The sequence below is a fragment of the Cygnus atratus genome, chromosome 5 (assembly GCF_013377495.2).
Source record: "Cygnus atratus isolate AKBS03 ecotype Queensland, Australia chromosome 5, CAtr_DNAZoo_HiC_assembly, whole genome shotgun sequence".
Classification (NCBI taxonomy): Eukaryota; Metazoa; Chordata; class Aves; order Anseriformes; family Anatidae; genus Cygnus; species Cygnus atratus.
Genome location: NC_066366.1, coordinates 54,337,195 through 54,352,135, shown reverse-complemented (window position 1 = coordinate 54,352,135; position 14,941 = coordinate 54,337,195). Strand labels below are relative to the sequence as shown.

The following is a 14,941-nucleotide window of genomic DNA, read 5'->3' as shown; positions in this document are numbered from 1 at the left end:
GTTTACACTCTGCCACATTATAATTTGTGATGCTCTTTGCCTGAAGAACAGCTCCTGGTTCCATTGTCATTACTTCTTGTCCTGTGTTCAGAGATTTGCTAGCAGTAGTGTGATGGCTATACTACAGTTCCACTTGGAGAATTGGCCTGGTTTTGGGATGACAATAAACCCTGCAAACAAAGCAGTTTACATTAATCCAGCAAGAGAACCTGACAGTAATTTTATAAAATTATTAGCCTGAAGCTAAAGTACAATTTATTTTTACCACCACTTGCTTACTGTAGGTATCAGCACCTCCCCTCCTACAAGAATCTAAGCCACTGTTGTATCAGTCAAGCAGCACACAACAAAGCGTTCAGAAAGGCAGAAAGTGTGTGTTCATGACACACGGTGAATCTGATCCGAGCACTTGATTTCAGTCTACCTTGCACTTTGAGTCCTTGTGAGCTGTGCAACTTTAAAAATCATACACCAAAAAAGTGATCATCATTTTATTAGGGTAGCAACAAACAAACCTATTTCAATATCAACAAGTTTGACAACTAACCTGATACAGGGAAATGCTCAATCTCTTATATGCCACTGAATATTACAAGCTTTAGATAGAAAAATAGATTATCTAACCAAATACTTAGTTTGGTAATTGTAAAGGAGAATGAAACACGAAGTAGGAGTTCAGTAAAAGTTTCCCATTACAATTTAAGCTCGCATTCAGGACTTTTTTCTTTAAACTGCATTACCATTCCAATAAATGGAGACTTACTTTATTTCAAGCATAATGCTGCTACTGTGCGGCACCCCGAGCTAGACAGGGGTTGCGGTTCCATATTAAGGCAACTATACTGGAGGCGACAGATCCCAGTTTTGATTTATGTATAGTAGCCCATTTTTAATTATTCACATAAACTGTACGCTAGATTTATATAGGAAAAGCTTAATATCAAAATGCAATTTAATCTTCTTGCAATGTCATTGTTATAACAACTGCCAGCAGACTTGCACCACCACGGCAGCTAAGCTGGAAGCTTATGAGTATCACCAATGAGCATCACTGAGCAACTCTTACTATGTAGGCATAGCAAATGCACTTTTAGCAATTCCTCTAAATAGCTACCAGCTTAATTTCTTACCTCAAAATTAAGATCCTCTGACTCAGATCCATCAAACCAGACAAGTTCAGGCAGCAACTAACACACAATGCAGAACGCACACATCTTCAGAATCTACAGGAGCTCTTTCTTGCTTGGATCCCAGAACTGAAAAGTCACTACTGATGGAAGAAAACCCTGATCATAGACAAAGAGGTGGAAGGAGGTCTGGATTGGCTGGATTCAAGTCATCAAGTTTCTACTAAAACCAAAACTTTTTTTTTTTTTAGTTAAAAAAAAAAGAAAACCCCACATCTATTCCACCAGTTCTGAGACACAAATCCAGATACATTTGTAGGATTTATAGCAAAGCGTGTGGGCATGTGTGTATGTATACACTTTTATATACATTTATATATAATAAATGTATGTGGCACTTATGAATATCTTGTGAATATCTGGTTCAAACACTGTTGAGGTAGTCTGAAACGGGTTGGTCTTTAAACCTGTGTGTCATTCAGGCTTTGCAAAGATACTGCATATTTAACAAGAAGAGAAGAAAGTTTCATTGTTATTAGTTAAGGAGTAGCAAAAAGGCAGAATTTTAGAGAAAACAAGCTACTGAAGCACTTCTGAAAATGTTTACCAAGAAAGTTTTGTTTCGAAGAGATGAAGACAAAACAGAACTCCATAGTTTGTTTAGCGAAGCATTCCTCAGAAGTCTATTAAATCCAGCAACAACAGGAAGGTCTTTCTTGCAAGAAGACTACATCCACTAAGCAAGTTTCAAACACCCTTGAAAAAGATGTCCCAAAGGTGTTATTTTCAGTCTTTAATAAATCAATAATCCAAACTGTTCATATGCAAACGTGCTTTATAAGCACAAAAAGGAAGTACTAGGGGTGGTGTAATACGAAGCCTTTTTCAACAGGATCATAACTAATGCTACATAAGCAGAGAAAAATAAGCACTATTCTACCACCACATTTACACTGTAATGCAACTGATTGTTGGCAAACAAAATCAAGTCATTCATCCTACAGCTCCTCTAGAAACAGGCAGCAGATACTGATGTGTAGTTTGGAGCCTTATTCCCCCAAAACTACTGGCAAGTCTGGAATTTAAGTTCCAAGACTAGGAACAAGGATTTGCTCAGTCCTGGTTGCGTCTCCCACACCATGAATGCCTCCTGCTTTAGAAAACCAAAGCACCGTGCAGGTGGCTCTGAGCAATGCTAGGAACTCAGATTTCAAGCCTTGTTCTAAATTAATTCTACAACTCTGGGCAGGCAGGGCAGAGGGACGCTAAAGCGGAAAGAATCTCAGGATCAACACGTGTGCTACTGCAGGCAGACACTTCAGAAACTTTGGAAGCAGCACCTTAAAACTTGACCAAGCTACAATAATGAGATGGCCGTCCCAGAAGTTTGCTTCTGTGACTGAGATCAGAAATGCTGCAAGTTCCTCCACGTACTTAACTTCCTAAGATGATATCTTACACCTTAGATGTTCATATAAGAGAAGCAAGAATAAAAATCTGGGGTTTAGGCATAAAAGTTTTACAGAATTGGGTAAGAGTTCTAGGTGGGTCTTGAGTAACAAGAAAGATCCTATGGAGCTTTGCCTCTCTTAAGTTAGTTAAGTACAATATAGGAAGCTCTGGAAAGCCAGTTTTAGAAAAGCATGTGACAGCTGAAAAAGAGTTAGTTTTGATACAAAAATTACCATATAAGAATCTGGTCTGTAATCTGGGTGTGGGCCTAGAATGTTTGTAATGTCATTCTCAGGGAATAATACAATGAATAAGGTTATAAAAAAAAGTCTAGAAAGTTCCTGCATGGATACAATGGATAAAGAAGTTAGCCCAGGGTGCTTTCTGTGGCTAAACCAGCCAGGTGCTAAAGGATGGAACAAAAGCTGCAGTAACTTAGTGCAAAGCTGCACCGTTTAATAGCAGGGACAGAAAACTTGAACTAAAATGTGAAGAATTGTGATATGACAGCTCCAGATCTGCTGTGCTATACATTGCATACCTTACATCATCTTAAAGTTTAAGAACAAACATCATACTGAGCATGCAGCAGGGACAAATTAAGAGACTGTTCAAAAAAGTTTTGAAAATAAGTGTAGCCTTTTATTAGCAGTATTATTTTGGCAGCATGTGGGTCTAGCAGGGGTAGGAAATGGAGCAGTTACAAGACCCAAGTCAGGAATCTGATAAAGCAACCTTCATCACCACCTCAGTGAGAGTCCTCCAAGCAGGTGTTGCATCATCTGCCATCTCAACAGCATACTCTGCTGTTCAAATACTGTTTGAACACGCTTCTCTGGTGGAGGTCTGTCGTTTGCCTTATGACAATTAGCAATGTAAGAGCATTAAACACCTTGTTTCGGCAACGTTGCTAGGGCAAGCTGCTGCACCATGGTAATCTATGCATTCTCTGACTTCCCAAAACTCACAGGACTTTGCATATTCAGTAAAAACTTTAAGACATACTGGTAGGCAGAAAAAGCCATAACAAATACACTAGGTAAGATTGCTCCCATCCACGTTTCAGAGCAGTCATCCCCATGGTCTGTTCAGAAAGACCTGCAGCAGTGTTAGGACCAGCCCTCCTCAAAACGCACGAGATGGCAGGGGTTTGTTTTTCAAGAAGTTCCACATATGCACACAAGTTTGTTTGTTTGTTTGCCCAGGCAATAATACGAAACACAAAGTTTCCCAACAGAAATTAAGTGTGTGAGAGATCAGGACGTAACTGCTGCATTTAAAAAATGAGCCAGGAAGATACTGCTGCTTAGAATAAAAGCCATTAGTAATTACAGAGTTCATATTTTCTTCATGTAAATTAGAACAGAACTGATTGGAACTAAAGATTTCGCTAGTCCAGATATTAAACTGCAAGTTTGGACATGCAGGCAGGTTACTGTAAAGTTAATGCATATGTGCTAATTCACAGCTCTCTTGGCACACTTGGTGCTCGCCCTGAAGAGTAAAACAGAGCAGCTGCCTCAGTGACGTGCTGGATGTCAGAACTCTGCCTGTCTTTCCTGCCGTTTTGAAATTGGAAAGTAGGAAAAAAACGCCAACAGTCCACTGTAACAAACACAACAGGTATTAAAAAAGCCTTTTAGGCAGATACAGGCTAAAAGGTCTCACAGTACACTTCAATGCAATTAAACCAACAACAGCTGACTTAATGAATGCCTACACAAACATGGCATTGATTTGTTAAGCCATTACTGCTATTCAAATAATAATTGCATTTATTGTTAAGAGTATTCCACATGTAATTTATTCTTGTTCAAAATTGTGATATCCCTGGAGTCACTTGAAAATAGTTATCTGGACTGAGACCTTCGCTTGACAAAAGAGCCCACAGTCCAATGCAGTATCTGAGCAGTAAAATACTCAAACAGAATGAGACTGTTCACATTTAAAATGCTGCAGTCGAATCAGCTTAATTGGATTAAGATTTGTATGAACAAAATGTCCATGTTTCTTATCCAGATGAGTCAGCATTTATTAGCCTAAGTCTTTGAACTGCATATATTTACTAAATCAGATAGTAAATCAGTCAAGGGGAGTTAAAATTGAGGCCATTCAAGGAAGTGCCTGCTGAACATTACCAAAACATACTATAGAGGAATAGTCTGTATTGATTCAGGGGGATAGAGCCAAGCCAATACCTATCTCTACATGGTCTATCTGTTCACTTTATGTAGTTTTAAATGCATTATTTGTCTTCGGTTGGCTTTATTATTTTTAGTAGTGTTACAGAGAAGTAAATTCTTAAACCATGTGACATAACAGATCTTGTAAAAGCACGTAGTAGCAACAGGGAGACTGCTCTTGCAACTTCACTTTTGTGTACATAAGGAGTTTTTCTTCTAAGAGAGGTGTATCACCTCGCAACAAATCACCCTCTGTTGCTCATGGTCAACAGAAAGAAAGTCAAGGCTGCTAGAAAACTAGCAGACTAGTTAAAAAAAAAAATCTTACCTGTAGCGATACTAGGTAAGATTACTTCAAGACTAGTTTTAGATGGGTAGTAGAAGATACACATCTCCAAGAGGAGAAAAAAATAAGATGCAACTAAGTGCACACTGGGAAAACCACAAAAGGCTTTACCAGCAGAAGCCAGATTTGACTAAGACGAAAGGAACTTGGGCTTCGTTTAGGTAGTGCAGGCTCACATGGTTAGGAACAGTTTCTCTAGCCTCTTTAAACTATGGTAAGATTTAAACTTTTCAGGTTAGGAAATAACAAAATTGAAATGAACCAGGAGGAAAACTGGGGAAGAAGCAGATGACTTCAGGCAACCCCATTTTGGGCAGCTGTAAAATAAGCATGATCATAGAATGCGAAGAAGTGATCAAAATGAAGTTAAGTTGATCGGCACCTAACTAAAATCCAACTTCAAAAACAGAAAATAAGGTGATCAAACAAGTTATTTCCTTGAGAAGTTTATGCAACACTATTAAAGGCAAGCAAGAAGACATTTCCATCTTCCGGGACATCTTTTGTCATCTTCTACGACTGCAGAAGGTGTGGAAGATGGTTAAGTTTCATGCTCACGCTGACTCTTGAGAAACTGGTTTGTACAACCAGTTCTTGCATCATTTGATGTAATCAGCTGTTCACACAAGCTTTCAGGACAGATTTTGTTTGTCCATTGGCTCCTGTATATTCTTAAATATACATATGTTACACAGAGACCATCATAGCGGTCAGTCAGTACCTCCTGAAGTACCAAATATTCTCAAGTTCATACAAGATAGATTATTTCCTCGGCTTTAGTCTACAGAGGAGTTTTCCGTAAGAGACAGAGTCCAACCTTGTAACAGGACTCAAAGTAAATAACTCTTTCACTGAAATTTCTCAGAAGTGCCTTTGAAAGGCTGAAGTGTCACTTGTTTGGTTCCTTCAGCACACAGTACTGCTGCTGCAAGGGCAAAGTTTGCTCAGATAGACGTGCAACTTCTTTTTCTTCGCCTAAATTGGTCCCAAGAAATTGTGTAGCCAAAGGTTTAGACTAGTTTAGTTCTGGGTCAGATGAGTAAAGTTCTAGACTAGCCAAAGCTTTTCTAGACTGAAAACACTTGAATCATCTGAGCGAGCCATATCCTCAGGGCTGTAAATTCAGCATTCCTTAGGTAAATGGCAACGTCTAAAGCTGGAATAAACAACGTACCCTGCACCAGAGTCCACAGAGGAAAGAGCTCCTGTAGAGTCCTCGAAGGAAGAGAAAACACTCGGCCCCAGCTCGTATCTGACAGCTAGGCAGAGCGAATCTAGACACACGTCTGTGTTTTACTGAATCTGAGTTTAAACAAATTTGATTTTTTTTTTTTATAGATACTCTATTTCATATTACTCTATTCCTAGAAAAATATCAGAAGACATGACCTTATCAGCAAGATTTAAACATCAAAAATGTATGTATTATCTTGAATTGAAGTGAAACATTTACTCAGAGCAGGTTACAGGATGCAATCAACTTCTTACTTCAAAATATGGCAAGTTAACAGTTTTCATTGTGGCCATTTGTTCAGCACAATATGATAGCAAAAGACCACCTAAGGACTGCAAGATAAATTAAAACTCAATGTGGAAAAGGACTATTGAAAGTTATCTACATTTACAGTTCAATCACACATTTTTATTTAACATCAGTATACAGAGGACAACCCCAGCAAGTTATTTTGTAATGTCAAGTATTTAGTAAAGTTCTTCAGCTGTAACAGTGACAATAGAACAGCTAAAAATAAGCAGTATGAAACAAACATGATTTTCTTAAAATTATAAATATACCAACAATACTTCTTAAAGCTTAATTATTGCAACAGTTAAATTAACAATAGTTCATGTTAGAAAGGCTCTATGAAATTTATTCAAGTTGTCAAGAAATTAGATGGAAGTGTAAAAAGGAAATACATATGAATTTTACTTTTGATTTTCACTAAAGGTAGTCAATACAATTTTGTACAGTATCACCTAACATGTCAATCTTTAACAAACTCCAGTATACAGAATTCATAAAATGCAGAAAAAAATTGTTTAATTTTTACATGTAAATTGACAGTAAATTAACTGACACAAAATTTATTATTGTAACATAAGCAGGCCAGCATTTTAAATATTAATTTAGAAGCTTTATATTGTTAAAGGGGCAGACATATACAGTCATTCCAAGTACATAACCAAATTGTAAGAGGTGATAATTCAGAACATGGGTTTTCTAAAAAGTGTTTAGTAAAAGTCATGTTATTTCCTAATCCAGACATCCTCATCATAAAGCCTTTACAGGGTTATGATCTTTCCTGGCTTTACTGGAGCCACTAGTCACACCTTCTCACACACGCACACGCGCAAACACACATACCTTGCTATAAATATCACACCAGTGTACTAGGTTTAAATTCACCCTGATAATGCGGGTATGCTATGTGCAACTTTGCTATTATGCACATTACAGAAAGCTTCAAATTTCAGCATGGTAACCTGAAGTCATATAGCTGTGTTTCAGTTTTACTATAATCATCCCTGAAGTTTATACAGATACCGTATCACGTTGAAAGAAATCTATTTGATAGTACTTAAATACCAGCAATTGAACTTCAATTGTAATGATGAAATGCTCCTTTCCATTGAGGAAGAATTAGTATGTATAGCTGCTCATCTCACTCAAATATAGTACATGAATGTTTAAGTACTTCTACTATAACAGAAATCATACTAAAACATGATACTGTACTACAATTGTAGTTAACTAGAAAATTCAAGGATGTTATAATTTAAGTCTAAATTTTCCTGTACAATAAGTCAAATAAATAAATTCCATGTGCATTTGTTTTACAAAATGGTAACATGTTTGTCTTGCTAGGTTATACACTGCCATTTCACCTGTTCATAGCTCTGTCCAATCTTACCTTGAGCTTTCTGACAAAGGAAGCAACTAATCAGCAGCTTTCATTTAGATAAAATGGAGTCACTGTACAAGATGAAAAATTAATCCCTAAGTCAGACACAGAAATCATATAGATTGTTTCTCTGACTATTAAGTTCAGAGAAAACCTACTTTGCATATGCAGGTACCACAGTACCACTTTTTTTTCTTTCAATAGTGTTTCTGGTTCTGCAGTTCCTATAATTCAGTTTGAAGTAGCTATAAAGATAACACATGAAGTTTACCTTGTTTCCTTTGAGATGTTTTTCTCTTACATTTTAGGATTAATACAACAGTTGTACAATCCCATTTACGCTTTCCATTGGGGCTGGGCAAGAAGGGGAAAAGGAGACAGCTAATTGTCACCATGTTGATTAGGAAGTCCATACTCTTGTTAAGGCAACCTACTTTTCTCACTACCCTGAACCTTCTATCTTACAAACAGACTAACAAAATGGGAATAAAAAAAGTTAAGGTATTCTAAGCCTCATTGAACTTGTTTCTTACTGAATTTTTCCATTCACTTGACCTCACTCTGATTGGGAGTTAGTACAACAGTTCTGGAAGTGTAATGTAAGGATAGTATATCCAGTGAGGAAGCTCAAGGTATGATTATGTATACACTCGAAGTAATAATTTGTAAAGTTTGTAAACAAACTGGCAGGACACTGTAAGCACAGTACAGCCTATCAACTATCATAAGGATCTTGGTTGAAGAGACATTTCTGGATTTTTTCCACTAAGGGCAGCACCAGTCCAACCAGAAAAATTCAGAGACCTTGTCATGCATTGTCCAATTATCCGGCATGTCTTTTGATGGCTATTAAAAATGAGGGAAAAGTAGCACTGGCTCAATGGAAATTACATTAAACACTGCAAATCTGCTTCAGTTTTCCATCCAATTCTTTCTTTAGGCTGGCAGTGCCGTGAATTTAATGAAGGCCTTTTGAGGCAGTGATGGAAGAAGCAGCAAGATTTAGAGGCTTTCACTCTAGAGTTGGCAGACAAAAAAGTGACGGAGTTTTAAGATCACTTGGGGACCCAATATTTCAAAAGGAAGACTAGAAATAGCAGCTTTAAACCCTAGAGCAATGGGATGGCCTAGGATGTAACAGTTGGCAAAACGGAAATGAATGGTATATAACCCAGTAAGAAAGACATTACCATGAGTGTTTTATACTTTGACAATTCTCATTAAATAAAGTTAAGTGCTTTCCTATAAACAAAAAGAATGCTCATAACGTCCTTCTGGCACAAATATTTTCCTATCAAACCCCTGTAAACATGCCATCAAAATTTAGTTTTTACCAGCAGAGTGAGCTCACTAGAAATGCAAGTGATATCAGAAAAACAAATTCATTTGAAAATTTCTAAGTAAATACTTCCTAAACAATATGGCATTTACATCAGTGTGCAATATATTAATTTTGAAAGTGATAACTTTAGCATGAAAGTTACTTACCTGTCATTAAAGTTTTCCATATTGGCCAATACATAAATCCTGATTTTTGGTACTGCATACTTTATCTCTGAAATATTTGAAATGTCATATTCCAAATCAAAGTCAATACACCAAAAAAAGTGTTTAAGTTATAACCAGTCTAACAAAACCCACCTCAGCCACTGAAAATAAATTTAACAGTGTTGCATTTAGTAGTACACAGAGGAGTTTTAAAGCAAAAAGAAAATATAGGTCACAAAAGAAATCTGAGGCACTGCTGTACATGTATAAAGTTAATTTTTAAGACTTATGAATTGCACTGAGTCACAGAAGTGATAACTGCTTTAGTATTTTCATTCAGGACAAACATTAAGCAGTTAAGTTTGGGTTGTTTTTTCCTTTTTTTTTTTTTTTTTTTTTTTAAATTAATGCTGGAGCTGTAGTCCTTAGGCAAAAACTATGTATTTTTTCTAGGTATTACCTTCTACCCTTCTCCCCAGAAAAGGGTTTACAATTTTTTATTTAGCTTTAGATTCAACCTTTAAAAATGCATCAAAATGCAGAGTAGACGTAGCTCTGAGTAAGTTGTGTCAAGTTTGAGAACATCTCAAAGAAACTTACATTATACAAACTTTTAAGAAAAAATCTTGACTTTTACTTAGTTTTATAGCAATGAAGATGTGGTATTGAAATATTTACAGTACCTCCACTTCAAAAGTGAGATTTATGAACCAAACAGGTAAAATGTAACAAACGTCAGATGTTCATTTATGCTGCCTACCGTGGCAATACTCAGATGTTACCAGATTTTTTTTTTTCTTGAAATGATAGTCTACATGCCACAAAAACTTCAGAAGTTCTCACAAAAGTAACGGTCCTTTTTGGTGGATCAAATCCGGTAATGTTTTCATAGCGGTATTCCTTTAAAACGTTGCAGGCAAACAAAGCTATTGTAGCACAAAGTACTTTTTAACAAAATAATCACCACTTTTAGCTTCATTCAAAATTTAGCTTGCTATACATTGAACAGAAGAAAAAAGTTTCATCTGTGTTTAAGTGCATTAACAACAAAAGTTAAAACTAATAATATATTTTAATGAAGGTTCAACTGACAGAACAGGTGCTATCAAAAAGCACAAGCTTGTCAATGATCAAATTTGACTAACAAAACTGACAGTGACATAAAACTGAAGCTGCTTAGAGAAAGCTTGCACAATTTTCCCTAGCTTGACAAAGAATACATAAGTCAAGACCCGGCTAAAATTAGAGTTCCTTGATAGTACTGATTCACAACTTCAAGAGCATAAACTACAGTCAGTAAAGGGCTCACAAATCTGCTCGTAAAATGGCTGACACTTTAATAAGAAGTGGTTTTACATTAATGGCAGACCACCACAGAAAAGTATGGAGGAATAAAACACTTTGGTTTAAATTTTTCAGAGGCTCACATTTCTCGTTAGACTTAGAAGCAGCAGCTTTTATAAGCTACTTTTATTGGGAGTGCAGTATTTTGTAGAAAACATTTGAAAGATTATAATTATTTTAGTGATTGACATGTTTTTACTTCCATTTTTACATAAATAGCTTTCACCATATTGTGGTTATGCTTAAGTATAAGAACACTGATCAATAGTTTAGATGCACAGTATTTATTTCTTCTGCTGGAAGGCAACTATACTTAATTGTATCCAAGACACTTCAAATCATTCAGAAATATGGCATGCAGTATCCAAAAGTATGGCTCTGAGGATTTTTTTTTTTTACATTAAGCATAAAGAAATTTTATATTCAACATTCATTTATATCTCAAGAAAACTACCTATTCAGAGTTCTAGTTCTTTGATGCAGCATTAAGGATTAAAACTTACCACTTTACCAGGCCTTGCCCATGTGCAAATAAATCCCTCCTGACAAGCAGTGACTATACAGTCTTCAAGAAAAATTAACACAGTCAGTCTTTCATGTGCTATCTTTTTACAGATAAGAGGCTCTAACAAGGGAACATCTTCCATTCTGGGACAGAGAGGTGTTCCCAAAGTTTTAGCTGGGTCCGTTTTGGTTTTAGTAACTAGGTTCAGTTTGTCACTGCTCTTGCTAGATATATGTCCCATGCTATGATTTCTCTTGTGATCTTTTTCATGGTGTCTTTCCTTCCGATCATGTAGCGATAAGGTTGCAAATTTACTAACACCAGAAGCAATGGCACCATCCATGACACTGCTTTTACTGCCAGCATTTGAGACTGCAGAATGTGGAAGGCTGTTTGACCGTGGAAGAGGAGGGGGTACAGAGTTTCCAGGTGTTGTGATACTGTTTCCATTACTTCCTGGGTTAGTTCCACCACTTCCAGCGGGTGGACTTGTGGCATTCATGACATTTGTATGTGTCCTTGCTCTTGAGAGAGGTTGGTGGGGGAAGAGGATATCTTCTGTAAGATCCCATAAACAGAGCTGCGTGTCCTGGCCTACCGAACCAAATCTATACGTAACACTTACTGGACGACTGTCTGTAGAGTTCCTTTTGGATAGCCTAGATTGTGTACTATTTGCTCGATCTCTGCCAAAATGAAGGTCTTGGAAATCCTCATCACTGCCGCTAAATTCCATCGGGTCACTCTCTTCTACGCTAGTGGTATACGGATCAAATGCAACGACACTGACCCATGATTTATGTCCATGGCCTCTCGCTATTACTCGACAGTCCACAAAAGACCAAACTGTTACCAAGTCATCCTCTCCACCTGTCACTATGTATTTCCCATCAGGACTCCAACACACACACAGCAGTCCTCCAAAGTAGCTTTTCATTGTACCATGCAATTCCACCGAATCAAAGTTAAACACACGAAGAAAACCATCCTGGCTCACACAGGCCAAGAATTTCCCATCTGGGGAAAAGGCAAATTCATTCAGGGCACCCTCACCTACTGTCCATTTAAGCAGAGGGTTTCTTGTGGATTTACTCTTGCAAGTGTGAACTGCAAAACTTTCTCCTTGTTTAAGTAGCTGGTAGTGCGGGGCTGTGGTACCACAAGTGTGCTCCACGTTATATAAGTACATATTGCCACTGGAATGAGCTACTAGGAAAAGGCTTTCCGAACCTGGTACCCATTTTACACAGGTTACTCTGGACTTGTCTATTAGTCTCTGTGAAAAACAAAGAAGATACACATCAGAAAGTCTGAAAATTAAAGTTTTAATGATTAACTGTAAATCTGAGCTTTTGGGGGAGGAAGGGAACAAAGCTTAAGCAAAGCGAATTCAACTTTCTGGAAAGGAGCTACGTTACTGTATTCGCAAACACTCAATCTCATAAGGCAGTTAACAGGAAATTATATTCAGAGAAAGTGCTATCAAAGGTTATTATGGTCCAGTCACATTCTGAAGAACATGCTTTGATCAAGCCAATCTGTTGCTATGGATCTCAACATAATGTTCTTAAGTTTATAGTCTGATGAGGACGTTAAAGAAGAGTATGAAAAAAATAATCAAGAAACTAAAAACTGAGCTAAAGGGAAAAAGACTGTTACTCATCTGTATGACAAAAGTTATAAATCAGCAACAATTAAATTTAAACTCTGTTTTTATCTGAAATTGCTATAAAAATCAGCATCTGAAAAAAAAAGACAAGTCTTAGGAGTCTTTATCAGCTCACCGATTCAGACAGCAAACGCTACACTGTACCCCTGTTACCATGCGGTTGAACAGTTAGTAGCTAAATACATGTAAATCAGCAAAATTGGAAGGCACCACATCCTCTTCACCTTGGAAACCCCACCCTGCAATTACTTTTCATTCATTACCCAAGAACCTGCCTATACTCTCAGTTTACCATCTGATTAAAAAGTTTATTTTAAAGAAAAACAACTTAATGGAGTCCATCATTACCAAACAATGAACACACATTAAACAAACATCCCTAGTTAAAATGCCTTCAGTGCTGTAAAAACTGAGAAGTAGAGATAAAGTCCGTAAACTCAAGGGGTCAACTGTTGTTCTGGTGGATTTCTAAGTCTACCAACTCAGCCATGGCATCACTCAACTGCAACTTAGAGACAAAAAATTCTTTAGATGCAAATTCAAGATTTGTATTTGGCACAGATTGATTATAGGCTGAAAGTAGAGCTGAGCTATACAAAAGGCCAAGAATGCAAATACAGTGAGCTTCAGGAAATACCAGAACAAGTTACAGAAGCACATAGAAAAAAGCAAAGAAAAAATGCTTTGCTATGCTGTTTTTCACAAAGAAAAAAAATAGCTGATGGATAACACTGACTTATCCATTCTGGGCCTGTAACTATCAAAAGCAGCACCTGGTCATTTTGTGTTATACTCTTGAACGTATTTTTGCTGCTGTGAAATTCAGTATAAGGACCAGGAAGCCTCTCTTGTGTAACTTCTTATTTTCTATTTGAGAGCTGAGAAGAGTAACTTTATCTGTGAACTTTTCCTCTAACAAGGTAGCTTTACAAATAGCATCTTAGCTTCAGAAAGTTACTTTGTACATACCAAGAGAAAAATATAGAGGTCAGACTACCTTGCTTTCTAGAGGCAAGGTCTTGTTACGAAGCTACCAGTAATACAGCACAAAGTGAGATTTCTTGCTCTACTGTAGTACAGCAGCTCAACCTGACAAACAACATATTCACAAGAGCAGTAACTCAACTTTTATACTAGAAATCACACGAAACCTCTGCCTTTCAAGTCCCTATTCTCTTCTACATCAATAGAGTTTAAAAAGTAACAAGTTAAAATGCAATAGCTTTAACTTAGTCAAGCTTCAACACAACCTGTGCCATAAGATTAAGCCATTTCATGTATCACATACAATTAACTGCTATCCTTATTGCTTTATCACAGGTGATAATCAAAACAGAGCTTTGGGCTACCTAAATCACCCAATTACTAACAAGACAAGTGGTGAACCCTACCATCTCTATTATTCTAGCACCAGTGCTAAATCTGTCAAAAGATGTAAACACTTATGTAGCCCACCTTCTGCTTATGAAGGTATGTTTATTCTCAAATACTATCTAAAAATCTAAATAGCCAAAAAACAACAGGCACCATTTTCTTGAAGCAAATGTACCAACTCAAACATCAGTAATTACTAATGTTTCTCTGATACAGGCTTTAGATACAAGCTAGAATTTCTATATTTTACTCTAAACATGCCCAGAGTAAACTTCACTATTGTAACTGACAGGCCAAAAACACTAAAGTTTTAGATTTGGTTATAACTGCAGATAAGATCTATGCAGGAAACAGGGATTTGTCTTTTAACTTTACCCTACATGTGGGTAGGTTCTGGTAACACTAAGCAAACCCCTATGCTAGCTTTGTAGAAAAGAGATCATCTCATTTCATTTCCACCAAACAGGAAGATGCATCTCCATCGCAGTGAAGCAACACTGGTGGCAACAGAGAAAAGATAGTATTTTGTAATGTCAGATCACCTCAGTGT

The 14,941-nt window shown here is 37.0% G+C and overlaps 1 protein-coding gene across 4 annotated transcripts in view; it reads right to left on the bottom strand.

Annotated features, from left to right (window-relative positions):
• Nucleotides 1-20: 20 nt before the first annotated feature.
• Nucleotides 21-14,941, bottom strand: part of WDR20 (WD repeat domain 20) — a 44,314-nt gene continuing 29,393 nt past the window's right edge. The window contains exons 3-4 of one of the 4 annotated variants that reach the window (XM_035551183.2): nt 11,347-12,624; nt 31-170 (exon numbers count right to left, since the gene is read on the bottom strand). In XM_035551183.2, coding sequence (XP_035407076.1) covers nt 117-170; nt 11,347-12,624 — 1,332 coding nt within the window. In that variant the 3' untranslated portion in view covers nt 31-116. Of the gene's footprint in view, nt 171-6,442; nt 9,567-11,346; nt 12,625-14,941 lie in introns of those variants that run through there. The other 3 variants (XM_035551184.2, XM_050710924.1, XM_035551186.2) reach the window with 3 other exon arrangements.